This window comes from Rhodnius prolixus, unplaced genomic scaffold (genome assembly GCF_049639745.1).
Source record: "Rhodnius prolixus isolate KJV_2025 unplaced genomic scaffold, Rpr scaffold_8, whole genome shotgun sequence".
Lineage (NCBI taxonomy): Eukaryota > Metazoa > Arthropoda > Insecta > Hemiptera > Reduviidae > Rhodnius > Rhodnius prolixus.
In genome coordinates, this window is record NW_027411593.1 from 34,928,621 (window position 1) to 34,955,268 (window position 26,648).

Here is a 26,648-nt window from a genome sequence, read left to right on the forward strand (position 1 = left end):
CACCCGCAAGGAAGCCAAGATCCCTTATAAAAGAAAGAAAGGTTTAAATTAGGTTGAGGTGGTGAAGGAGGTTAGTAGAATATAAAAAGTTAGTCTTTAAAATATTTGTAAAATTTGAAATATTTTATCACCTTTTTAAAATTAAAATTATTATTATTATTTAATTATATTTAATATAATATTGTATAGGTGTGTAATACACTATACTAGTAATAATACTTAGTGTATTATATTGAATGAAACATTTATATCAGTACCTCGGAGGTATACAATACTATGTCACATTTTTAATTTTTTACCGGAGAGCAGATGAAAGATTTTTCGCGGTTTTTTCTAGCTCATAAGCCCACGGGAGTTATTTTGCTTAAATCTTTGGCGGATAATAAGTAACGTAGATGCACATTAACAGATGATTGAGAAATAAAAAAAAATAATTTAATATTAGAAACAAAAACAGAAATTTTGAAAAAAAATGGACTTAGTGTTGTACGAGTATACCTCCGAGGTACTGATATGTTATCTCTAAATAAAGTTTAAAATGGTTCAGACAATTAATGAAATAAATATTTGCACAAATAGCAACATAAAAAGTATACGAATGTTATATATGTACAACGGAATATTAATGAAAATTTATTTAATATTGCATAAATTGGATGTTAAGTTTACAGAGCTGAAGATGAACTAATTGGTTCTCTAATTGTTCTCTAAAATAAAGTAACCTGATGACTAAGTTTAAAACATTTTGTTAATACTCAACCCAAAATTAAAGATACACTTAGTCTACAAATATAAAAATGGATTAAAATCAATGTTGTTAATTGTATCATGTAAAATATTTTATAAAATTACTTTTTCTCAATTTTTTTACCGATCTGTTAATAACTTTTTGTAATATATTTTTTAAGTTTTGTAATCTCTGTTTAAAAATATATATTAAAAAAGAAAAGAAGAAAGCTGTAGGCTGTTTTTTCTGTAACTGATTACCTTCGCATTGGCACTAAAATATATTTATATGCACGATGAAAGATGTATATAAAATAATGCCTTATTATGTAAATTACAATAAATATCACTAAAGACAAAATTGGTAAAATATAAATGAATTCTGAATTTACTGCAAGATTCATTATTTTAGAATGAATGAATTTTTTTTTGTTTAACATATTAGTCTATAAAATGTGCCTCTTTTTTGTTTTTTTAAACCTCGAATTATCGACGGAAATAAAAAATGCACAATATTATTATAAGTATAACCAAAAAACTTCATAATACTCATTTACTGGAATCTCTCTTTCTCTCTCTACAACTCGTAACTCTCTTTCTCTGTTAAGCTACAATTTTTTCTTATATATAAATATATATTTATATTAAGTAAAAATATATTATATATGTTTTATCGATTATGTAAGTTGTATATTCTGTGCAATATATCTAAATTATATTAATTGTGGAAGATAATAATTTGTGAAAAATTTATAAAATGTTATTTAAAAAATAAATAATATAATAAAGCAACAAAAATGTATGTACATGTCTGTTATTAATAAAGGACAAAACTATGATAAGGATAAAGCACTGATAAAATGCCATATGTATTATGTTAGTTACTGATTAAATTATTATGGCTTGTACGTTTTCTTTAGTTAAAAATATTAAAGCCTACTTTCCAACTTAATAAAATTAACAGGTTAACCTTATGGGTGTGTTACTTTCTCCTATCCGCCGTGAGAGGAAGTATATCAATCTCGCAGTTTTTCAATTTGAGGTCTGTTGTGATGGAAAAAGTGTTTTTATGGTTTAGGTACGACAAGAGACCTGATAACTGATGATCAGAATCAATGAATCAAAAGGGCCACTTTTCAGATTTTCCAGTTTATTGGGCATTTCTAACATTATTGGAAAGGGATTAATGAGTGGTTAGTGCACTGCACTCCTACGGGGAGTTTGCGGGTTGAATCCTACCTGCTGATAGACTTTCTCCTCCTGCATAGGAGCGTCTTGTCTTACAGCTCACAGTCTTAGGGAGGAAAAAAGTGCCATATCTAATGTTTGCAAAAATGAATAATAAAACAGTTTTATTTTAATAATTATTTTTGTTTTTTAATCATAGTTTTTATTTTTGATGTATATAGTTATGTGTTATTTAATTTTTTATAAACGTACCAGATGTTTCTGTTGGATTATTCTAGTAATACAAAGTTGAAGGCATTTTGTTCACAGCCTCTTTTACTTTTACCTTTAACATACTTTTGTCTTAAAGTGTACCACCACCTGTCAAAGACATGCGGAGGATCCTCGCCAGTGTTTATGGCGGATCTAATAAGCCAGGGTCGTGGAACTGTTAGTGTTTTGGTGGCCCACTTTCCAGGCATTGCACCTTAGAAGAAACAAGCCTGCTGGGTACGGTTGTCAGTAATCATTGTTGGTTTGCTTGGCAATTCTATGTTCTTTGCCAAGGATGTAGTAGGAACGAGACTCCTCCCTCTGGGACTAAATGGGTGGTCCGCTTTTTTTTACATAATATTAATTCTTTACAGATCTTATTTCTTGAATGTTTTTATTCTGCTTTTTTTATACTGCCTTGCGCCAAGTCCTTGAACAATTTATCTGAACAGTTCCAGAACGGGCAAGGATGACAGCTTTGACATATATATATAATTATTAAGAACAACAAAAATAAATAGGCTTTGGGAAAATATCAGATTTTTCAGAGAATTCATTATGGACTAAATAGAACTTTACGAAATTCAGATGAAAACTCCGTGCGAGACCTTTTTAAGCTATCCTTTTTGTGTTTTTATGATAAACATAATAAAATTTGTGAAATAATCTTTCTTCATTTAGTAACAGGAAAGACGAGCATGATTAGGATGCCGTATAAAACCTTACAACTTTACCTCCGAACTTAATAACTTTAAAAAAGAGAAGAGACCAATAAATATCTGCCAATTGAATTTCAAATATATAAATATATATACGTATACGTTAGTGGATCTTTGACTAAAGTACTGAATGCAAATTTTTGTTTGAAGGCAATACCTGGGACGATGATAGCTACAATGTGAATGGTGTAAAAGTGAAAATCTCCAAAGAAGAGAAAAAGAGGCAACAGTATATAAAAGAATTAATATTAACTGAACAAGCGTATATTGACGATATGTCCATTGTACACGATGTAAGTAAATTAATGCGACTACAGCTTAGATTTACAACTAACAGTTCTAAAAAACAACTAAATTTTGAATTCTGTTATCATATAAGAGAATTAATTTAATATATAGCCCTTAGGCGTTCAATTAACCATGGACTTTTAACAAAAACGTGCACATTTCTTTTGATAAAAAAAAAAAATTAAAATCAATGGTGCACAAAAAAATTCAAATTAGTCGCTAAGTTGCAGGGATAAAATGTTAAAAAGTTTTTAGTTTCTAGACCTAAGAAATTTGACTAGGAAATGAACACTCAATACATAATGAATACTTTAATTTTATTTAATTAATGAAGCGTTTGTCTCGAAATTTTGGCAGTACAATCTTACTTTCACTAATGTTTTTAAGATGTATTTATATAATTACCAATTTTTGGTATAGCTAATGAAACTCAGAGGTGACTCATGGATTCTTCTTGTTGAATTTGTTTCCTTTTCAATAATTTTATGGTTCAGCTGAACTCTATAAATATAAATTTTTGTTTTTGAAACAATTCTTTCTGGTTTCAGTTAATAAATGTGACGCAATAAATAATAAAAATAAGTGAAACTTGTATTGAAACTTCATTTAGATTTTCTTATATTTATTAAAATTAATGTATTTACAGATATTCGAAAAACCTTTAGCTGAGAGCAAGATAATTAGCAGTGAGCAATTGAGAACTATTTTCATAAACTGGCATGATATTATTGAATGCAACTACACATTTTTAAGGTAAGAATTGATGTAAAATATTTCATAAAATTATGCATTATTCTTAGACTTTTTAGTTTTAATTATTAATGACTAACCAAAACTAATTGAATTTTCAAAATTTAGATCCTTAAGAGTTCGAAGAGAAATGAGTAAAGGAGGAATTATTAAAATGATTGGAGATATCTTATGCGAAAATGTCAGTATTATTGAAAAAAACTTTGGATTTTTTTGTCTTTCATTATGTTTCTGAAGTTTCATCTTTTCAGAAATTTATTTTAAACTGTTCTTATCTAGTTACCAAGAATGATGGTGTATGTGAGGTTCTGTTCTTGCCAACTAAGGGCTGCCACGCTTTTACAAAATCTTACAGAAAACAACAAGGATTTTCTTGCTTTGACTAAACAGTGTCAGGCCGATCCCCGGACTCAAGGACTTCCACTAAGCTCATTTCTCATTAAACCAATGCAAAGGATAACTAAATACCCACTTCTTATTTCTAAGGTCTGTGTATATAAATATACACTTTATTTTAAGGAAATAAATAGATGCTTATTGTAATGTATAATGCAAGGAGACCAAAAAGTGTTGGGAAAAAATAAAGGCTCAAAATGAAGGTTTTTCTTGATGTGAAAACCATTGTTTCAAATAGTCTTAGATAATCTTCTCAAAAAAAAAAACTTTATAGTGCAAGATTACACATTTCGAGGAATTATTTGGGGAAAACTTGTTGTATTTAGAGTAAGAATTCTATTAGACTAATTTAATTTCTGATGTATTTAAAAATTTTGATGTAAGGAAGTTTACAAGAATATTCTATTATTTTTACCTCCTTTGGGAGTCTGACAACTTGCAGTTATAAATAGGGGATCCAAAAAGAATGACAACACTCGGTTAGCATGGAACAGATATTCAAACCAAATGACCCTTCCTCACTCATCTCAAAACCTCTGAAACTACAAGATCGACAATTTTAGTATTTGGCACATAGGTTCCTAGCTGCTTTGATAAGAACGGATTTTTAAAAACAGTGACGTAACCTCAAAACGTAAAACTAATGTGAGAAATTTTAGGAAGAGAAAGAAGTACCTGATTCACTTTTTTGTTTTGATTCCGGGTCTGATTCTGTTAACTAGATAATGGTGTTTGATGATTCGACGTTAATCACACTGTTGCAATCTGAACCATCCGAAACTGTGCAATATTACCAAGTTCGGGTAATGACTTTACACTAACTTGAGATTGAAGCCACGATTTTGCAAGCGTCGGTTTGGAAGAAACCATTTTATCCTCAGACTGCCACTTTCAGTTCAAATGTCTGCAGTTTTCTGTTAAGGTGTGCAATTCCATTACCATAAATAGGACACAGGGGCAGACAAAGTGCCTTGGGTGACTCTGTGGAGTGAGAAGTATCTTCCAAGGACAGTAGTAAGGACAATGGTATAAAATTCCAAATGAAAGAATAGTTTTTAATTTATTAAGTAATGAATTACTTCTTCAACCGAGCCTTCCGAAGAAATTCTAGCGCGCCTCTGTCGGCTTAGTAATAATAATTTTTGATTAATAGATGTAGTAATTTGTTTTATAGTAAAGGAACATTTTCATAATTGATGTTTTGAAAATTTCATGTTATAAACGATGTTACACTGTCACCTACTTGCAACAAAATGGATAAAAACAGAAATCATAAGTTTTCTGATCTACAAATGGTTTCTTGTCCCAAAGGTACAAAAACCTACATATTTTCTACCAATGTGAGTAAAAAAGTTACTGTTCCCCTTAAATTGAATAAAACGTTATTTTTGTGCCATTGTTGTCACTTTTTGCGGAAGTCCTGTATCTGTTCATAGGATCTTCATATTAAAACTTCCGTTGAAACATTCTTTTTTAATTGTATGTTCTAAAGATTCTGGAATACACTCCTAGAGACCATTCGGATCGACTTTATCTTGAAGAAGCTCTTTCAAAAGCTGAGGAACTTTGTAACCAGGCAAGAATTTTTTTTGTTAATCTATATTTATTTTTTTCTCTCTTTCAGTTTTGTCCATAATCTTTATTATATTATTTACGAGGAACCTAATTTCCCTTGCTTTAAAATAAATCCTTTAATTATTATTTTATCTAAAATATTATCTAAAGTGAATGCTCTCTTAGTCATAATTTTACTATTTCCTAAAATTATCTTTTTCAGATTAATGAGTCAGTCAGGGAAAAAGAAAATACCGAAAGATTAGAATGGCTTCAATCTCATGTTCTAACAGAAAAATTAACAGAACCTCTGATATATAATTCTTTAACTAATGCACTTGGTCCAAGAAAATTTTTACACTTTGGAGTCTTAACAAAAGTTAGTTATTGTATTTGCACCAACAATCCTTGCCTTTTTCCTTAATAAAGTAGATATTAATTATAAAAACAATTTCATTTTCAGACCAAAAGTGGAAAAGAACTTGTGGGTTTTCTTATGAATGATTTTCTTCTTCTAGCCCAACCAAATCGTACGCTTGGTGGAACATTTAATTTTGAAAGGGACAATAACGTTCTCTTTCGAATGTATAAACAGGTTATAATTTCATTGTTATTGTATTTAAAAAAACAGAATTTTTCAAATTTTAGTCTATGTTCAGAAGAGAGACAGATTTTCAAGTGTTATGTAAAGAGTTCTGACTTCTACTTACAAAGCTTTTGCCTCATTGTCATCACACTATATAACTCTAAGTGGATCTACACGTATCTGATGTACCAATCTCTGAACATGGATAAAAATACGAAACTCGTTAGAACATAGGGAAACAAATGCACTATGAAGGTAGATATTGTCCAACGTTGAGATTTAACAGATCTTTCTTTGTTGCCTTACTCGTTCGGTAAGCAAGAAGTTCGGCTAAGAGGTGAAATGAACTGACTCCATTGAATAAAAAGTTATACTGTAGGATGGAATACTACTTTCATCCTACATCAATTTTTAAAAATGAAAATTATTTAATTCTAATTTTACAAGGTGTTTAAATTTCTTTCTTTTAAAAGTTCAAAAACTAATAATAAGAACATTATTGTCGTTGCTCTCCAATTAAAACAATTTAAGTATTTAATCTTTTTTCTCTACAGCCATTAATGCTAAGTGAAACGTCTATAGTAACAACTCCGGAAAATGGAAACACTGGTGGTGTTGAACTAAAATTAGAACATAATAGAATCCTGTACAATCTGAGTGCTTGCTCACCAAACGACAGGGTATTATGGCTCCGTAAATTGTCTTTGGCTCAAGCAGATCTTCGACGAAAAGAAACAGAAAATTTCCGGCGACAACAATCCAGTGAGTATATTTGAAATTTATTTTTATACTTTATTATTAAGTGAATTTTGGAAATGGTAAAAATAAACTTTTGGAATATAGATATTAGTATGTAATAATAGTAGTCTTAATTTTAATTTTACGTGCCATTATTTCATAAAGCTGTAAACCTACGGAACTCATTAATTAGCGTCTTAAGAATTTGCTATGTTGAAGTTAGCTTTGACGGAAAGATTAATAGATTCTGTTTGAAAATATAGAACAAGCATCCTTTGCTGTTGTTGGTCGTATCCTTGTATTAGTCCTCGAAGGAAGCAAACTTAAACCTTCTGCAGGTATTTTTTGAAAACAGTATTGAATGTAACACTGGCATGGGTAGTAGTTCATCTGTATTGCACTAGAAAACTCTAAAATGACTGCATGTCCTAGCACATTCGTTTTCATCATACTTGTAATTATTTTAATATTTATTCACAGTAATAACTTACACAATGTTAATATAAGTTTTGTTATATTCATATCTCTGTTTATAATTTTTTTAACTTAACAGTGAATGAAATTACAATAGTTTAATAGACTACAACTTATTTTAGAAATGTAAGTATCCAGAAACTGAATTAATTTTGGGTCAAGACTTTCACAGTTTAATTCTTTTTTTCTTCTCGAGTACTTTACTCTATTTGGGTAGTTATATTCTTACTTTTGTAACCGACGGAAATATGAGTACTCTATATATTTCCTTAACATTCTACAGCTTGTCGCACTTTTATTAGGTCAAGAAGCAAATATGGATTCATTTTTTTGGAAAACATTTGGTTTTTTACTTTCTGATACCCTTTTTTAAGTGGATTTTTTTTGTGTACTCCTATTAAGGTCTTATAAGTATTTAAAGTGGTTTTCCGAGATGCGTATGTGTTTTGGATTGTATAAATGAAAAAAACAAAAAAAAAAGTTGACAGTTAATGGTACTTTTATTTTAACGAGGTGCAAGTGAGTTGCTGGAATTTCTTATTTGAAGAATGTGTCGTGGCGGAAGGCGAACTGAAGGTTCATTCACTTTTCCATGATTTTCTCAAAAACCATTTCCTCAAACCTTTTTCAACTTATATTAACCACTCTTATAGAAAACAATAACTTTATTTGGAACTTTTATATACATTTTGGTTGGTTTTGAGGCAGGTTAGAAGTGCTAATTTTAGAATGAAACTGGTAAAATTACGATTTCTAAGAAAGTTATTTAATCGGAGTTCTCTTGATCGATTGCCGATTTTCATTCCAATGTAATGTTTCTCAGAAAACCACTCAATTGTGCTTAACATTTTTTTTCGTAAAAATCGATTTATAGAACGATTATGGGGCAACTAGCTTTCCACAAAGCTAATGGAAGAAGAACTGGACTGAATCCAACCTACAATTAGTAAGCATTTAAAGTTTAAAGAAAAACTTTAGAATCATAATAACAGTTAGACATGTGAATGTGACATGTTTTTTTTTTCCTAAATCTCTGAATTTGTTTGTGGTTTCAAATAAATTGCAGACATCATCCTATTCCTTTTGTAAACCCTTCAGCTGAATTTCAATGGATTCTCAGCCGTTAGACGTATTGCTAATTCAAACAGTTTGCAGTAACTTTATTTTCATTTTATTTTTTACTTTAAATAACTGTTTGATTAAGTTAAATTATCACTAAATGTGATCACGAAGTTTGCAGGAAAAAAAGAGAAGTTTTTAGGAAATATCTCTCTCTCTCTGAAAATGCCAATGACATAATGATGTCTTTAGTAGGATGTGTATGTGCGAACAAAATCCTCAAAAACGAAAGCTTACAGACAACTTAAACTCTGTGTTACAATGTTTACAACAGATTTCTTTGATATTTTATTTATTTTATTTATAATTATTTAGTTATGGTATATGTTCAGTTAGAAAAAGACATCCCAGGGGTTCACTTAAAATTCGTTTGAAAAAAGCATCTCAGTTGGAACCTAGTACGTTAAGGGGAGGTAAGATTTGCAAATTATTTAAAGTAAAGCAATCAGATTTCTTAAGCATTGTTATGTTTCGTCAGCCAACAGATGCATGTAAATGTTCATGTCGATTATTTTTTTATGTTAAATTATAATCGTCTTGTGGATAATGTTTTAGCTTTAAGTGGCATTTATTATATATCAATAAGTACATATTTAATCAAAAAGTGACAAATGTCATTGAATTATTTTTAGAAACTATTCCATCATCATAATTTTTATTTTTATTAATTTGGTTCAGTTGTAAAAACATAAATTTATTTGTATATTAGTTTATGCCTTTTTTTAAATTTGGTTTTGGATTTATAATCTTTTAAGTTTTAGTTTATATATTAGTTCTTCTAACCTTTTGGTAAATGTTATGAGGTGATGGTTATTTATTTTTGAAGGAAGTTTTCTCTAACTAACATGCTTTTTGTAGAAACTATGCTTTTTTTTACATCCCATAATTCCCCACCAACGCTTTTCGTATGATTTAAGTACTGAAAAATATAGATTTGTTAAAAAACGAAAATTTTATAACAATTGTTATAAAATAGCCAGTCTTAATTTGACCCATATTTTAATATCTGAGGCATAATGTGGCTACAGCGGAATAAGGGAGTCGCATATTAAATCAAAGTGACCCACAAATATATTTTATTGTAATATTATTGATTTAATTTTCATAATTATTTAATATGAAACTTTTGAAAAATTCTAGTAAACAGAGAAGTATTCTGTGAGGTGAGCATGGGCTCACAAGAACATCGAACACCAGCCGTACACAGTAGTATATCCAGTGACCCTGTGTGGAATACATCGATGCAGTTCTTAGTTAAAGATTTCGATGATGACGTATTGTGTTTCACTGTGAAAGAGAAAGGAAACTTCTCACCAGATCGTAAGTACTTTACTGTTGTAAAAAAAAAAAGTAAAACTAATGTTGCCATCTATTTTTGAAGTTGGGCTTCCAACATCCAGATGCCAAATTAGATGTCACGGATGGAGGCTTAAGCTAATACTTTACTTTTAAATTTTTTTCTAACAAATAAAAATATCTACCTGCAGTATTCGAACTGAGAATTTTCCATTTAAAAATCCTCGCCTTATAACCACTTCACTAATACCTGCCCTAATTTGTTGTATGTACGAGTATATCGTTTTATTCTTGATAAAATTTGCCTCTATTAAGCTAATTATTACTAAAGGACCACAAATAATTTTTTGATAACTTTGTTGAAGAAGGGTGTTTTGAAAGCTATGCAAGCAAAAGATTCTTAAACTCTATTGCGGAAATGTTGCAGTCGCACCACATTTTCCGAATTCGAGTTTACATCTCATTTTGAGGTCTCGAGATCGTGAAAATTTTTATAATTAATTTTTAATTAATTAATTGTAATGGCGCGTGCTTTTGGAAATTGCACAACGCTCATTCTCGGTATTTCGTTTTGATACTATTACCGACTTCTTCTAAAGACTAAAAACTTTTCCTGTTTGTTGGTTTGATGGTCTTGACTGCTGCACTAGAGTACGACAACATAGTCTCATTAATATATAACTTCTGTTCTTAAAACTATAATAACCTTTTCTTTTTTTCTTAACAGATTTTCTTGGCAGAACTGAGTTGCCAATATCAGATGTTATTACTGCTACAAAAGATACAAGAGGGCCTATTACCAAGGAATTGCGTTTGCATGAAGTCCGTTCTGGTCTGGTAAAACTTAGATTGGATCTCCATTTCTTCGGGAAAGTGGCTTCAGCTCAGCATAAAAACATAAGCTGAAAGCTTTGTTCTTAAAATATTCATTTTTTTAATTTTTGAAAGTTAAGAGATCTTACAAATGAATTTTAGAATGGTGTAAAACACATGTGTCTTTCTCATCATTGTTTTTAAGAACATGTATTTTTTTATTTTTATCAAATTATTTATAATGAAAATACATTTGTTTGTTTTTTAAATTCATTTTTCTAATGTGCAATTAGATATTTTTTTGTAGATGCCGTTTCTAAAATTCTGTTCATAGTATGTGGGCAGTGAAAATTAGAAATCATTTTCTAAAAAGAGCTTTAATTAAGATAATCTGTTTATTAATTCAATAAATACTTAAAAGTAATGATTTCGCAGAAATAGTATTCATTTATATTTTTAAAATTTTTACCTATATCATTAAATTTAATTGATCTGTCGATTCATTATATTACATGCAGATATTAGATAACTTCAACTTAAAATAGGATTACCATTTTTTGAATAATCTTATATTACAAACATCTGAAATAAAAAAGTAGTGAGTCGTTCTCATTTGATGGAGAATTGGACGTTAATTCAATTGAATATTACTGTATTAACTTAACTTATGCTTTTTACCATTAAAATATATTGAAAATATCATTGAATAGAAATGCACAGTACTAATCTAAATAGCCATGTTTTGTTAGCTTTGTTCTCAATTATTCATTCCTTGTTAGTGAAATAATAATTCTCTTAATTCGAAATAAAAACTCTTTCTACATAATGTACGTTAAATTAAAAACATATTTTTATATTACTGTTAAACGGTGTTAATATATAATATAATTTATAAGTGTGCCTTCTATGGATTATGTTGTAAATATGCTATTATTTCGTAACTTTTGTTTGATTAATATTAATTTTTATCTTCAGCTATACCGGGTGGCCCAGTATTGCTGATAATTGGTTAAAATCTAGAAAAGTTCCAGTCCGCTTATTTTATTAGCAGAAACAATCTAGAGACATGAATGATGAATAAATATTTATTTTGAACTTTTAATTAATACTCTTCCTGAGCTAAAAAATTAAATCTACTAAGGTTGTTCCATAAAAACTAATTATTTAGGGGATAGAGCCGTAACTATTTTAAGTAAGCACCTTATGACAGCTCCTCGTAATTTTTTATTCTTTTTCAATCCTCTATTAACACGCCAGACCGTAATTTTCAGATTTAATGTCGGCATTCAAAGAAAGATAGAGGAGTATACCAGCCCAGAAAAATGTTCCAGTTGTTTTTAAATAAACTTAAATTTTAGAATTTTCATAATTTCTTTGAGAACATTAAACACCAATAGTGCCTGTCGATAACGGCATTAACTGATCATTCAGCATTAAGTTTATTTTATTTTTTTTTTAATTAAAATTTATAAATTTTTATTGTTTTGTAAACTATTGTAATTGTAAATATTGTATAATGAATATTGTTGAAAATGTATTATATAATATATTCTTCAAAGAGAGCCTGAGAAAAAAAGACCAAAAATAAACAGACCTTGTCACAGGCCGGCTTTTATGTAGGAGTAATAAAAATAAAATTTATTAACTTTCTTTAAATGCAAAAAGTAGAAATATTATTACATACTGTAGAAATAATAAATTAATTATAAAATAAATAGTCTTTGCATATTAAGTAACAATTTGTAAACAACACAGTGAAGCACATAGTGAATAGCTAGAAAACCCAAAACCATTATTTAGCAAATAGTTCAAATTAAAGTAGACTGTTTTATTTTTTTAAATTCTGTAGTGATGCTTACAAAATTGCTTGGAAAGTGACTAGCTATGTACGTACATTGTGTACAATTATTATACATTCAAGAGGTACCATATTTACTTTTCCTAACTATGTAGCTGTACCTTTTTTGATAGGTCCAAAACATCCTTTAGCTTTCTCTTTTTATTTATATTAATACTGCCTTAATAATAGTTTAGCTAATTTTTATAATAATAGAAATAATACATATTTTAAGACAAAACTTAAATAGGTTAACTTTGGAAATAATTATGTATACCTATATATTTTTTACAAAACAAAAATGATTGTTCAAAAAGGCTTTAATATATTTACACTCCATGACATTAACAGTTAGGTAAATGCCTACAGCTTTATTTTGTAATAATTTCTTCTTTTTTTAAATAGTAATAATAATAATTCTCTGTACATCAGCCTAAGCAGTACACAGGGACAATTAAGTCTGCTTTTGATGTTAACAAAATATGCTAGTCTTTAGACAAAACAGGCTAGAGCCAAAGAATAAACATTTGTTTTGTTAAAAAGCCTATAAAAGCTATATATGTGATCTTTAAAATGTTAAAAAAATATTTAAATAAACGTTTAAATATAGTAAAATCATTATTAAATCTAAAATAATTTATTTATTTACAAGTTTTTCATACATAACAAGCCGCGTTGTTTTACATTAAATATAAAAAATGGCAATTTTTAAAAAATCAACATTGCTTACAATATTGAAAAAATTATTAAGCTTTTAAATCAACCGATGATGTTAACATATTTAATTATTCTATGCTTCGTCTATAAATACGATACTATCTCAACTAGTAATTTCATGCATCATTCGGCATGCACTTTTATCAATTGAGCTTTAAATTTATTTGTTTGGATTATGAACTAACGATCCTATGTTTTTTATATAGTAGATTCAAGATCCCTCCGATTGTAATACTGTGACGGAAAGCGATTACAATTTTTGAAGCATATCTAAACCAGCACATATTCCTGCCTGCAATCATACCGTTAATCGCCGTACAACTATAATAAATTAGTAACAAGTATGTACAACTTTCGTACTTTATTCCATTGTATGATGATACGGAAAATGTTTAATGCGTTCATGAACATGGAATGATTGCATCTCGCTTCGACTTCCATGTTAAAGGAAATCAAGTTTTAGCAGAAGCTAATCTGTTACTCTTATCGTTCTTGATTTGTTGTAATTTAAAACAGTGATTGGTTAAGACTGAATGCTTGTGTTTTAAAGACAAGCTACAAAGGCGCTTGAGAACTTAGTATACAATGTATTTTACTTCACAATGCAATAAAAGAAATGTATCTAAAAGTTTTTCGTAATTATTTTTTTAAAAAAGTTATTGTTAATTTATTGCATTTTATTTAAATTGATAATGTGTAAGTAATAATACAAGGGAACTGTAAAACAGTACAAAACGGTAAAAAAAAATTGGGTTTATTTTGGAACAAACTTAGAAAATTAATTGGTACTTTTACGGTGTTATTTGTAATTATGCTTTTTTGTTTTTTATTTTATAAGCCCGAATAAACTCGTGAGGTCATGACAATGTATCCACTTTTTGGTGAGCCATTAGCATAATCACGTTAGCTCTGAGCCGTGTACAATTTGCACTCATCTGTACGGTATTTCACTTAATAATTTCATAATACGTTAGTAATCAAAATCCTACTTTTTCTATATTTTGTCTATTCGAGAGATAACTAAACTTAAATAACAAAACTGTACAATATTAATTAAGGAGTTCATTATTGTAGAAATACACATACATTCCACATTCTAAACTATGTGAATGTTGTACTTCGATCCCCTGATATTTCTATCGACCCTTCACCCTTTCGTATGGACATTTGGCCTAGAAAATTGTTCATAATTAAAACAACTCTTATTTTCTCAATAGTCCTTTCGATTTTTTTTTAAATGCCTAAAATTCACTTTTAATGATGCACTTTTTCTTTATTTTCAGTATCAGCTGGTGGGACTATTGGTTTAAACCCTCCAAATAGTTGAGGCTTAAAGTTTTGAATATCAAACTTAGGCTCTTCCGTGGTCTGTTCTTCATTCAGATCTTTAGCTGTGGTACTCTCTTCACTACTCTTTTCTTTATTGGGTTTTTTCTGGACCACACTCCAACCCTGACTTGGAGCTGTTAGACTAGCATGGAATGGAGCCTGGAAATCTTGCGGTTGTGGTCCTTCATTTACTACCCTATGATTATCATTTTTATAAGGTGCTGGTGTCATTTCAATGCTCGCTGGTTTTGCTCCGACCGTTGCTGGTGCATGTTTTATTTCTGTGCCGAGTATCCACGTATCTTTATGTTGTGGCTTTTTCGTGGCAAATGGCATATAGTCCTGCAAGTATGGTATAATATTAATTTCAGTATCATGATCTTTTTCAATACTTGTCACTGTTGGGCTGAATGCTGTATATTCCTTTGAGACTTCACTCCCCGGTGTATTTTGCTCTTCTTGATTTGGTTTTATGAGTGCATAAGGAAATTCATTCTTAATAATTGGCTTTGATGTAGAAGGTTTACTTTTTAATACAGGTGTATCAACTCTGGCTTGGAAATTTTTATTATTATCTAATGGAAAGGAGTCCAAATCATCACCTATATCTAAATTATCTGGTGGCAGTGGACGCTGAGGACCTCTAGTACCTACCACAACTCCATCGCTTGGTGGTGATGGGGCATTATTTCCATTGCTTGGGTAAACTACAAATACTGGTTCATTTTCATTACTATCTTCTATTCTTAAGGCAGCACGCTTTGAAGTCGGCGTTCCTTGCATCATTTGTAAAGTTGTCACTCTGCTTGTTTGACCATTTCTTCTATGAACTAATGGTTTAGTTTCTTCTATCTCTTGTTCCAACCTGAGAAACTGGGGTCTTGGCAAAGGTGGAGGCTGTAAAGTGTCGTATGGTTCTCTTGGTTTAAGATAGATGTGTGGTTCAGCATGACCAATCTTTGCATTTGGTCTGAACTGTGGCAAAATATTTGGTAAAGGCTTTCTCTTTATCGGAGGAAATGGTTCTTTTTTATGATACAAATGAGGTGGTTTCAAATGTGTTTCCCACGGAGGTCTTGGATACTTATCTACTTGGATATTTGGATGCGTTTCAGAGTGGCTTACTTGTGGTGGGCGTTGATGCTGCCAAACTGGTGGTCTCTTTTCTGGTTCCTCATCTGGAAACAGTACTTGACCTACTCCATGAACTCCGCTACTAGGAGGTGGTTTTTGTTCAGGAGGTGGAACGCCTATGGAAAATGAAGTCTGTAGAGAGTAGCTAGGATTTTCTTGACCTGGTGAAACAGAAATGAAGTGATTTTCAATTTTAGACGGTTGTCCAAACTGGACTGTGTTATAGTCAGGCCGTTTTCCCAATTGTGGTTTAGAAAATATGAGAGGGTTAGTGTTAGCTTCTGGTCTTGGTCTGACTTCCGGGCTGTTGTGGGCCGGCCTAATTTCACCTCCATGCACACCTTGAGAAGAGGGCCTCAATTCTATATTATTGACAGGCTTTTTCTGATCATGAGGCTTACCTTCTGGAATTCTAACACCTGGAGGCCGCAAATACTCCAATCCTGACGGCCGTTCAGGCACGCCATGTGGTCTATCGGTAACTCTTAGGCCAAATATGGGATTAAGGGGACGATTGAGATCTTGCCCTTGGTAATTCAGTGGTCTGCTATGTTCTAAAGAATAGTGAACGTGTTCATGAGGTTGTTTGTTATGCGAAATAAGACTGCTTGGTGGCCTTTTATCTGGTTTCAAATTGACCTGTAATCGGCTATTTTCGGTAGTTGTAGACAGAGGTCTCTGGGTCATTATATTGTCTGTTGCTGACACTCCCTGAGGTTTATTATATTCTTGTGATGAGATTAGTGGTTTGGCATGACCTTGAATTTGTATATGTGGTCTGTATTCTTGTGGAGGTCTATTACTGCCTGTTTGAAATTTCGTTTGCTCATACGAAACTCCTTGGGGCCTTATGTTTCCTGGTTTTATGTTTTGATGTTTGTTATGCTCAGTTATTTGTTCTTTGCGCTCAACTTCTGATGAAACGAAATCGGGCTTTTTGAGGTTTAATAATGAACTTTCGTCTGGTTTTCCTGTTATATCTTCAGGTCTCTTAAGCGTTTCGACCGGGCTAATTACCGAAACAATATGCTGTGCAACAGAGGATTCTTGCGGCTTAGTCTTATCAATATTGTACGCTCCTTGGGGCTTTTCGGGACGTTTTCCTGCATAAGTTTCATGAAGTGTCGATGATTCTTTGGAGCTATCACTTTCAAGGTTGGTTTTATGTTTATTATTATCTTGTGTCGATACTGCTAGAACTATACTTTGTTCGGCGATATTCTTATTTGAAGAGGTGTTCTGTGAAGGTTTGGATTGCATTGATGAATTCTGCTGGTCATCTTGAAGTTGAATATTTAACTTTGTTTGTTGGGTTAGTGTGGACCCTGATTCTTGTTTTATTCTTAAGGAATTTTCTGGTGAATAAACGCTAATTGGTTTTTTGTCTTCAACTATTAATGGTGTTTCTGGATACCTTACTAATCCGGGATTCCCGACATTCTGATGTTTCATCGGAACCACCGATGAAAATGGTCTAGTTGGATGATGTTGTGGTGGTCTTAGTTCAATAGATAATACTGGTTTGGGAGGGCGTAAGTCAACAGTCTCTTCATGATTTGATGATGCATTATCACCGACAGGTTTCTTTGTGGAAATTAGTTGATTAATATTTTCTGTAGTTTTTGATGGTTTAATTTCGGTTTTTGTAGTAGGTATCACTTCAAAAGATGTTGTTGTCTTGGATGTTGTAGTTGAAAGTGGAACATCTGTTGAAAGCTTGGTTGTTGATTCTTTACTTGTACCAGTTACCGTAAAAAATGTAGTGGACTGTTTTACTGGATTAATCGTTGAATATTTATCTTGGGTTTTTGTAACTTCAGATGAAGCTCCTAAGAATTCGTAATCTTGTGACGAATTTTCAGTACCTTCAGCGTCGCTTTTATCGTAGTCGTAATCATATTCGTATTCATAATTTGAAAAAAGAGGTTTAATGGTGGTTGTGCTTGTTTTCAACTTAATTATTTTTGGTGTTGTAACTGTTGATGGTGCTTTTGTTGTCTGAAAGGTGGTTGATGCCCGTGTGGTAATACTTGTACTTGGTCTAGGTGCGGCTGTAGTGCTAGTTGTTGTCGTTGTGGTCGTTGGAAGGGCTTCAGTTGTAAGTGTTGGTTTGGTTGTTGCAGCTGGAGTGGTTTTGAGAGAATAGTAAAATGGTGAAACGCTGGACGTGGTTGATGTGCTTGATGAATGTAATTTATGATTACTTAACGGACCGTGACCTTGCACTTTAGTATTCGCATAAGAACTAGATATTAATGGAAATTTACCACTAGAAGAGTAATGTACTGGTAAATTTAGGAATTTATGTAAATCTGATTCTTTAGATGGCGATGCTATATCATTTCTAGTATAAATTTTTGTACTATCTTTACGATCAATTGTTTCACCAGATTCTTCGTATTCTTCATATAAATAATCATCACTTGTAACGGGTGTTGTCTTTAAATTTGAATCAATAGCACCTGTTAGCGGATCCCGTTCAGCTAGAAATGGTCGCCCATGATTAAAAGTAAAATATCCACCTTCTGGCATTACGGACATTACTGGACGTGGTATCTCTACTACACGTGCTTGTTCTGCAGGACCACCAGTTGTTGGCCAACAATCGCTAGGTGTGAGTGCCCACAGCATGAACACCAACATCGGTGAGTACTCCATAGTTCGGGTCTCCCTCACTTCTCTACCCTAAAACAATATACAAAAAAAAAGATATTAGAATAAAATATCTTTCAAAGAGTTTAAAACGTCTTTGAAAACATTATCAGTCATAAAAGCAACTAAAATATGTGGAGGTGACAACCTCCATCATCAATCAATCATTTTCTTTATATTAGGAAATTTTTTCGGACAGATTCTCTCGTGACAACACTTTCCATCACTGGATAGTCAACTATCTGGTGTCAAGAAGCACCTAGAAGAAAATACGTAAGGATAGGCATCCGGGACTTCAGCTCACATTTGTAATTCATTAATTGGTTGCGAGGAAATTAGTAAAGATCGTATCAAAAGCTGCGTGGCTTCAAATCCGTTAATTATTACTATTCCTAAATGAATTAATCCAGACACAAATACTCAGCATGCCATTCAATGTATTAATCATAGTTTTTTAATAAAAAAAAAATTAGTATTTATGTTCATTATTTAAATGGATAAAAAGTCGTGTTTGATTGCATTAATACAGGAGCCAGGCTGTTTAATGTAAGATGATGAGGACTCCTCCTTCAATGATTTTTGATTTCTCGTATTTTAGTTGGAAGAAACACCTGATAGTAGGAGTAGTCAGGAGAATATTTGGGAACTAACTGTTTGAGGTCTAACCCAGATAGAGGTAGTAGAGGCTTCTCGCTCTCTCTCAGAATATCACCATCTCCAACTCTACCAAAGTGAACCCCTTTTTTCCTTGTAACCTGTCTAACGGTGCCACACACCTTCTACTGCATTCTCATTCTAACTTCACTACGCGTTCCATTTCACTACCTCAACACATTCACTTATACACAAAAGAAAATTTGTATAACCCTCGCATGTCTTTCTTTTTACGCTACCCAGAGGACAAAATTTTCTTTAAAATTTTAGTAAAATTAGTCTATAAAGAAGTAAATTTTAATTAAATTGTTTAAAGAAATGCCATATTCATTTGTTTTCTTCGAAGATCACTTAGCCGTAGTTCATCATTCAGCACAATTAACTGAAGAATGACAAATGTTACTCTACTCCTCTAAAACGCTAAGTCGCAGCAGCAAAGCACTTCTTTTTATCTTTTTGAGATACTTTTAAGCAAGTGTAGAACGTACCATGTTTAAGGTTAAATCTGTTAGAAATGAAGTTAACAGGATAATTATTTAATATGATTTTGTTTAAAAAGTTTTCAGAACCTGTAGTTTTTCTCTAAATTTACATTTTAGATGAACAGATATAATCTTACGAGTTTTTGTTTGAAAATTGTTTGTTTATGTACGAACTTCTTAGATTGTTTGGTTTATTTGATTGCTGTACATATTCAAAGGAGAGAAGAATTCTCAATTATGAATCTTAGCTAGATGCTAACAATTTAAATCACCACCCGCTATATATAGTATTTACGTGTTACATTTACGTTTAGTTTTAGAAAAATCTTTAGAAAGAAAATCTTGAGTGCCTTTTACGTAAACCAAGTCAAACATAGACAAATTCTAGGCAAGATAACATGATTAAATAACCAAAACTTTTAGTTTATAATGAATTGGAAGTAAAAAACATCAATTAAGAAATAACAATAATGTGGGAATAAAGTTGATTCAATCACTCGAAACTCTAACATAAAAATGTAACATTTTTTTTTTCATATTCCCAAACATCATCTATCTAAACATCCGGAAAGATTGTGAAACTGATTAGACTAATGTTAGCTCATAGCAAAACATCACAGAAAATAATGCATATCAAAACAATGCTTCCTTTAATGTATTATGGATACATGAGAACTTACACAATTGGTAATTTGAATTTCTTGAAGATATTTGAATTTCTTAAAGATATTTGAATAATTTAAAACCAGAACTGTTTTTGCATATTTGTAGGTGGTACTTCATATAAAAAATATTCATGCAATTACCAACACTTCTTCAAATTAAAAGAATAATTAGATTAAGTCTGCAGAAACGAAGTATTAAAGGATTTATTAGAATATTGATTCTGCATTAAGCAGGTTCAAATCATGGTTTAAAGAATACCTTTCAAGGATGAAGAAATCAGAGAGAGGGTTTACAGGAAAGTGGAATGAATAAGAAGAAGACAAGAACGGAACTTCTCAAAACTGAGGTTGAATAGAAAAGAATCTCCAAGACCTCTAGACTGTTGACTGCCCTAAACAGTAGAGAAGGATTGAGAAGTGGTAGTTATACTGGTGATATTAGATAATAAATATCTAATCTAAGAAAGTAATGACGATAATTTAGAAGTAATAATCTTATGTATTAAAATGAGCAAATTTTACATCTGACGATCATTTTCAGAATATATTTATGCTAACCATGCACAGTATGCATGTAATGCAGACAGTCAATGCTGTTCTTTTTACTTGCTGTACAATCAGATGGATGTTCATCCATCCGCTTTGGTTTTTAGTGTCACACTATTTTTTAAATTAATTTTCAGTTCTACGAGTATCGTTTATTTTGTAAATAGGCTAACAGGTATATTAATTATTAATATTTCTATTTCATAACACCTACAAAGCTGTTAACGAAATTATATTCTATTATAAGCCTACCCTGAACCTTTGTCTAATAAACACCAATCAAGGCGTCGACGGCAACAGATCACCAATGCAGACAACCATATCGTACTCCAATCAGTAACACATCTCCAAAACATATTAGAACCATTGAAGAAACGCACATCTTTTTCCGAAACGTTTGTCAAATACAAAAAGATGCGTTTAAGATTTACGTCCAACAGAGTTCAAACATTAAAAGAATAGTTCAACATGTAAAGCACATTCATTCATAATAAGCATGAATTCGTCGGTGAAAAAAGATTTATGGTAAAAGTTAATGTTTTTAGTTTAAATAATGTTCGTAATTTCCATTTTTTTTTATCATACAAAACTAAACTCCCGTATACTCTGAAATAAAGGTAAAACTCGAAGAGTGGGAATCCTGAAAGAGGAAATCCTAAAAGAGTGGGTAACCTGTAAAAAACCTAAAAATTTTTTAAACAATCTAATACTTTAAAAAGTTTTATTAAAATCCAATTGTTCATTCATAAACCAAACTACCGCAATAAGTACTCTGGACGCCAGAGACCTTGATAAGCAAGATAACTTCTTGTACCGGTGACATTGGCAATTACTTCAGTTTAGTGACCACCAAACTTCCAAAACTTTGATTGTTGAGCCCTTGAGATTTATGTGTTATACGTCACAGTCAACATAATTTCTGTATTGAGAGAAAAAAAAAATACAAAGAACAGGAATAAAAAACCTTAATAACATTTTTTTATTTCTACAAAGCTATGGAGCTGAAGGTTATTTTTTATTAAAAACAAAAAATTGCTACCAAAAACTATTAAAAAATAATGATAATAATTTAAATGCAGTCACAAATTAGAAATAGGAAACATAGAAACGAGGTAAATTTGAATTGGCGATGAAGATGTTATCAAAAGTTCAATCGAAGCTTGCGAGAAATGGTGCTAGCATGTCAGCATCGCTTTTTCTTCCATTGATTGGATTAAATGGTAAAGAACTGAAGAGGGGCGATATGTTCCAATATCCCTCAACTCATTACTACTTCTCAGTGGAAGTTGTAAAGGATGTAGCGAGGGAAGAGCAGATGCCAAGCCCAGCATTAGAGATTTTAGTGTTCAAGAAGACGCTAATGGCCTGGAAGTCGATGGCCAAAGAAGTAGAATAATAACAATCATTCTTCTAATATCTACTAATCACATCACTCGCATTTGGTAAGTAGCAGCAAACAAAACAGACCCACTCTATCTGACTGGTTGAAACCTCAAGATAGATACTGCCATACTTGTAACAGTAAGTGAAAAAAAAGGTGAAACTGATGTTGGTAAAATCACGTGTTATATTTTTATCAAAACTTCAACATATTTTGTTAGGAAATGCTTCTTTTTATGTTGCTGCCAACTAACCATTCTGTTCACGCTGTGTTGCGGTTATAAGCGATTACTTCATCTGTTTGTATTTTTTTTTTTTTTAATCTTTACGATTCTTTTTTTATTTTCTCGTATGGTTTTTCTCTTTCTCTTGTTACAAGTCAAGTTTTTCTCATAAAGGATTTGAAACAATTGTCAATAAACTCGCTTTTCTGTTTGACTGATTTCTTTCAAATTCATAATTTCCTTCTTAAGAAATCAGAAACATCTAACTTAGGATTTAAAGCACTTTTTTTTGTGATTTGAACAACATCATGACACGAACATTTACATTTCTTTTTCTCCTCCTCAATTAAGTGCAGCCCAGTACTAATGTGGTTCAGAAAACCCAAAAAGTTGCATACTTCTGATGTAGAGGCTGGCTAATCTAAAGGCAGCTAGCTCTTCTCAAAATAGGAACATCCTCATTCATAGTCGATTGCACGGTACGCGATATTCCTCACTTTTTAATACTTGCGACAGATGTTTTGTTCCATGGTGTTCTTTGTAGAGAAATCGCCTTTAGAATTATTTAAACTTCTTACTCAAACATTCATATTTAGATCTATACATCTAGCTGGTTGCTTTTTAATTTTTTTTTTTATTAAAAAAAATTAATGGGTTTGCGAGGAAGTTAGTGCGTCATGCTACCTTTTGAAACACCTTTTCATTTATTATATAGGTTACTCTCAACAGTGTAATATTGAAATTCAGTTTAATATTGAATGTAATTAGATGCTTGACAAACAAATTTGACCTTTAGATAAAACGAAGTGTAATATTTGTCGGTATGTTTCACACAAACTCCTGATTTGTTCCATTATACCAACATTTCATAGTAATGATTCGAAATATTGATGTCTTAAGTTATTATGTAAGTATATTAAATGAAGTATCAATGACGGTGTTATTTCATGGATGTAATTAATTACAAGGTAATCAAGATTTTTTTTTTGTTTACCAAAAAATATCCTATTTTGAAAGTGCCATAAGAGAATGAAGTTAAGTTCTTATGGTGGAAGCAAAATTGAAGCGAATAACTGTAACAGAAGGACAACACTTGAAAGATTATTATTTGTTTTTAATATTTCCTTTAACCCAATGACATTCAGTTTCTTTAATATTTAAAAATAAACTAGTGAAAAGCCGTAAATAAAAAATCCACAAAGTTTAACTAAATTCTTTTTCTTAACAATTTTCTAGGATAGTTACGCATTTCTTTATAATTAATGCTATAAAAATATTAATGTGTTATTATTATTTTGGACTGTTATATTTTTACAGTTAAATCAGTTATTCTGTTTACTCTTAAATGAACGGTACTTTGGTAAACGTATGTAACACTTGGCCATTTCTAAACAGCATAAAATCTAGGGCAAATCCATTTTACTTATTTTCAAAAACTGGTATTGGGTTAAATATATCATTTATATAAAAAAACATACGATGAATGGTTACGAATAGTTATGTTACAAACGGTTATGAATAGTTACTGTGTTCGTTTTGTGTGCATGTTCTTGGGAACTGAGTTAATATCATTACAAATTGCTGCAGAAACCTCGTACATTCTGCTCAGAAATTAAAGCGGTACCAAGAAGTTAAATTAGAATCAAGTTTGACGTCTTAATAGAAATTTCCTCATTGGCTTCCAGAAGTTCTCTACATAAGACACTAATCCACTTTTTAAAATATGTAGACTTCACTAGACTATGCAAGACTTCGGTCCTATCCATATTTTCATCAGATAAACTATAGATATAGAAATCACTCGGTTCATCTCTAGGAACAACATTGCCTAAAAGATGTAATTATTGTACGCGGTGGCAATAATAGACAACCACACTTATTTTGGAGCTAGCTAAAACGTACCTAAAATCTAAAGTTACGTTTGGTGATGTACAATCTAAAATAAAGCCAAGTTCAACGGTCAGAGAATGCCATTGGCCTCTAGTTAATTTTTACTAATCGACCCAAAGAAGAAAACATGAAGGAAACATTATACATTCAATATAATACGTGCTGCAATTTACGAATAAGCGAAGCCGTTATTAAACTGCAATCTAATACAACTACTAATTTCTTAATACTTGCAAATATTGAAACAATCCTGAATTCTGTTAGATGAGAGTTACTAGCTAAAATTAAAATAAATTCATTTATATCTATTTCAGTCCTTCTCCTTTATCTTTCTGAAAGGATATTTTCCTTATAATGTCCTCAATTTCTCTTGTTTCCTGGGATGTTTTCCATATCGCCTGGACTTTGAATAACACTAATGTGAATTGTTGGCCTTAATTGATAAATTTGTAATGATTATTGATTCTGCTAAATAATTCGGTGAAGGATTCCAATTGCTAATAGAACTGTAATTTATTAGGTAAATAGTTTATTTATTGTTTTTGCATTCTAGTAACAAGAATAAACATAGAGCACAGCATTAAACAAACATTTAACCTTTCTCATTACAACCTATTTAAGTGATCAGCATTTTTTTTTTGCGCTTCAAAAAGTAGAAGTATAGTTTGTAAGTAGCAAAATTATAATTTTTGAATGTCAGGTTGAAGTAAATTTGAAAATTATGATAATTTTACAAAGAACTGGTTATTGATGGAATACACTGATTTAAATAAAAACTAACAAGAAATATTCACTGAAATTTAAGATAGACTGCAATCTGCAACAATAAACTTTAACCGTAAATACATTATTTGAATTTAAGATGCCTCAACTCCTTAGCTCAGTCGATTACTTTAAATTATCGCTAAGTAGTTTTCTTTAATTTGTTACTTTAAATTAAAGGAATATAACGTACTAAACCGAAGAAATCAAATTACGCCTCATAATTCTTTATCAATTAATTTATTCAGCAAAATACAGTGGATGTTCCACAATTAGCCAATGGTTTTTCATGGGGAAAAGTAAAAATAGGAACAATAAAAGGATGTGAAAAACATCTTCACTGAACTTAGAGTAAACAATATATCTTATTATATAATAATAATTATAAAGGGATTACAAGAAATGAAACTAAATTTGCAAAGAAAATAAACAGAAATTTTGATTATAAACGAGGGTCGTTTGAAAAGTCCGTGCAAAAATAAAAACTACTTAATTTTTTGGGGTAAACCTTTTTTATTTTTCAACATAGTCTCCTTTTAGCTTATACACTTCGTCCAACGCTGCTCTAGTTTGTTGATCCCTTCCGAATAATAGGATTTGTCCAAGTCTGAAAAATAGCCATTCGTTTCTGCAATCACCTCCTCGTTTGAATAAAATCTTTTTCCCGCCAGCCATTTCTTTATATTGGGGAACAAATAGTAGTCCGAGGGAGCCAAGTCTGGAGAATAGGGGGGATGTGAAACGAGTTGGAACCCTATTTCCATTAATTTTGCGACCACAACTGCTGAGGTGTGAGCTGGTGCGTTGTCGTGATGGAAAAGGACTTTTTTGTGGGCCAATCGTGGGCGTTTTTCTTGCAGCTCGGTTTTCAAACGGTCCAATAACGATGAATAATATGCACCTGTAATAGTTTTACCCTTTTCCAGATAGTCGATGAGGATTATTCCTTGCGAATCCCAAAAGACAGTCGCCATAATCTTTCCGGCCGAAGGAACGGTCTTCGCCTTTTTTGGCGCAGATTCCCCCTTGGTAACCCATTGTTTAGATTGTTCTTTGGTCTCAGGAGTGTAGTGATGTATCCATGTTTCATCCACAGTTACGTAACGACGCTTAAAGTCCTGCGGATTCTTCTGGAACAGCTGCAAGCCGTCCTTGCAACAGTTCACACGATTTCGTTTTTGGTCAAGCGTGAGCAATCGCGGCACCCATCTTGCGGATAGCTTTGTCATGTCCAAATGTTGATGCAAAATATTATGTACCCGTTCATTCAAGATGCCCACAGCACTAGCAATCTCACGCACCTTCACTCTTCTGTCATCCATCACCATATCATGGATTTTATCAATGATTTCTGGAGTAGTAACCTCAACAGGGCGTCCAGAACGTTCAGCGTCACTTGTGCCCATATGGCCACTCCGAAAATTTTGAAACCACTTATAAACTGTTCTAATCAAAGGTGCAGAGTCACCATAATGTT

The 26,648-nt window shown here is 31.5% G+C and overlaps 2 protein-coding genes across 6 annotated transcripts in view; one reads left to right on the top strand and one right to left on the bottom strand.

Moving 5' to 3' along the window:
• Dap160 (dynamin associated protein 160) overlaps positions 1 to 11,337 on the top strand; it is a 34,288-nt gene extending 22,951 nt beyond the window's left edge. For 2 of the 5 annotated variants that reach the window (XM_074122575.1, XM_074122578.1), the window contains 11 exons: positions 3,036 to 3,178; positions 3,820 to 3,926; positions 4,032 to 4,104; positions 4,203 to 4,409; positions 5,812 to 5,895; positions 6,097 to 6,252; positions 6,337 to 6,468; positions 7,014 to 7,221; positions 9,123 to 9,203; positions 9,931 to 10,110; positions 10,814 to 11,337. In XM_074122575.1, the coding sequence (XP_073978676.1) occupies positions 3,036 to 3,178; positions 3,820 to 3,926; positions 4,032 to 4,104; positions 4,203 to 4,409; positions 5,812 to 5,895; positions 6,097 to 6,252; positions 6,337 to 6,468; positions 7,014 to 7,221; positions 9,123 to 9,203; positions 9,931 to 10,110; positions 10,814 to 10,992 (1,550 nt within the window). In that variant the 3' untranslated portion in view covers positions 10,993 to 11,337. Of the gene's footprint in view, positions 1 to 3,035; positions 3,179 to 3,819; positions 3,927 to 4,031; positions 4,105 to 4,202; positions 4,410 to 5,586; positions 5,650 to 5,811; positions 5,896 to 6,096; positions 6,253 to 6,336; positions 6,469 to 7,013; positions 7,222 to 7,460; positions 7,536 to 9,122; positions 9,204 to 9,930; positions 10,111 to 10,813 lie in introns of those variants that run through there. The other 3 variants (XM_074122576.1, XM_074122577.1, XM_074122579.1) reach the window with 3 other exon arrangements.
• A 1,000-nt stretch (positions 11,338 to 12,337) lies between these two features.
• Positions 12,338 to 26,648, bottom strand: part of LOC141451308 (uncharacterized) — a 40,453-nt gene continuing 26,142 nt past the window's right edge. The window contains exon 2 of the mRNA XM_074122580.1: positions 12,338 to 18,601. Within this exon, the coding sequence (XP_073978681.1) occupies positions 14,708 to 18,574 (3,867 nt within the window). The 5' untranslated portion in view covers positions 18,575 to 18,601 and the 3' untranslated portion in view covers positions 12,338 to 14,707. The remainder of the gene's footprint in view (positions 18,602 to 26,648) is intronic.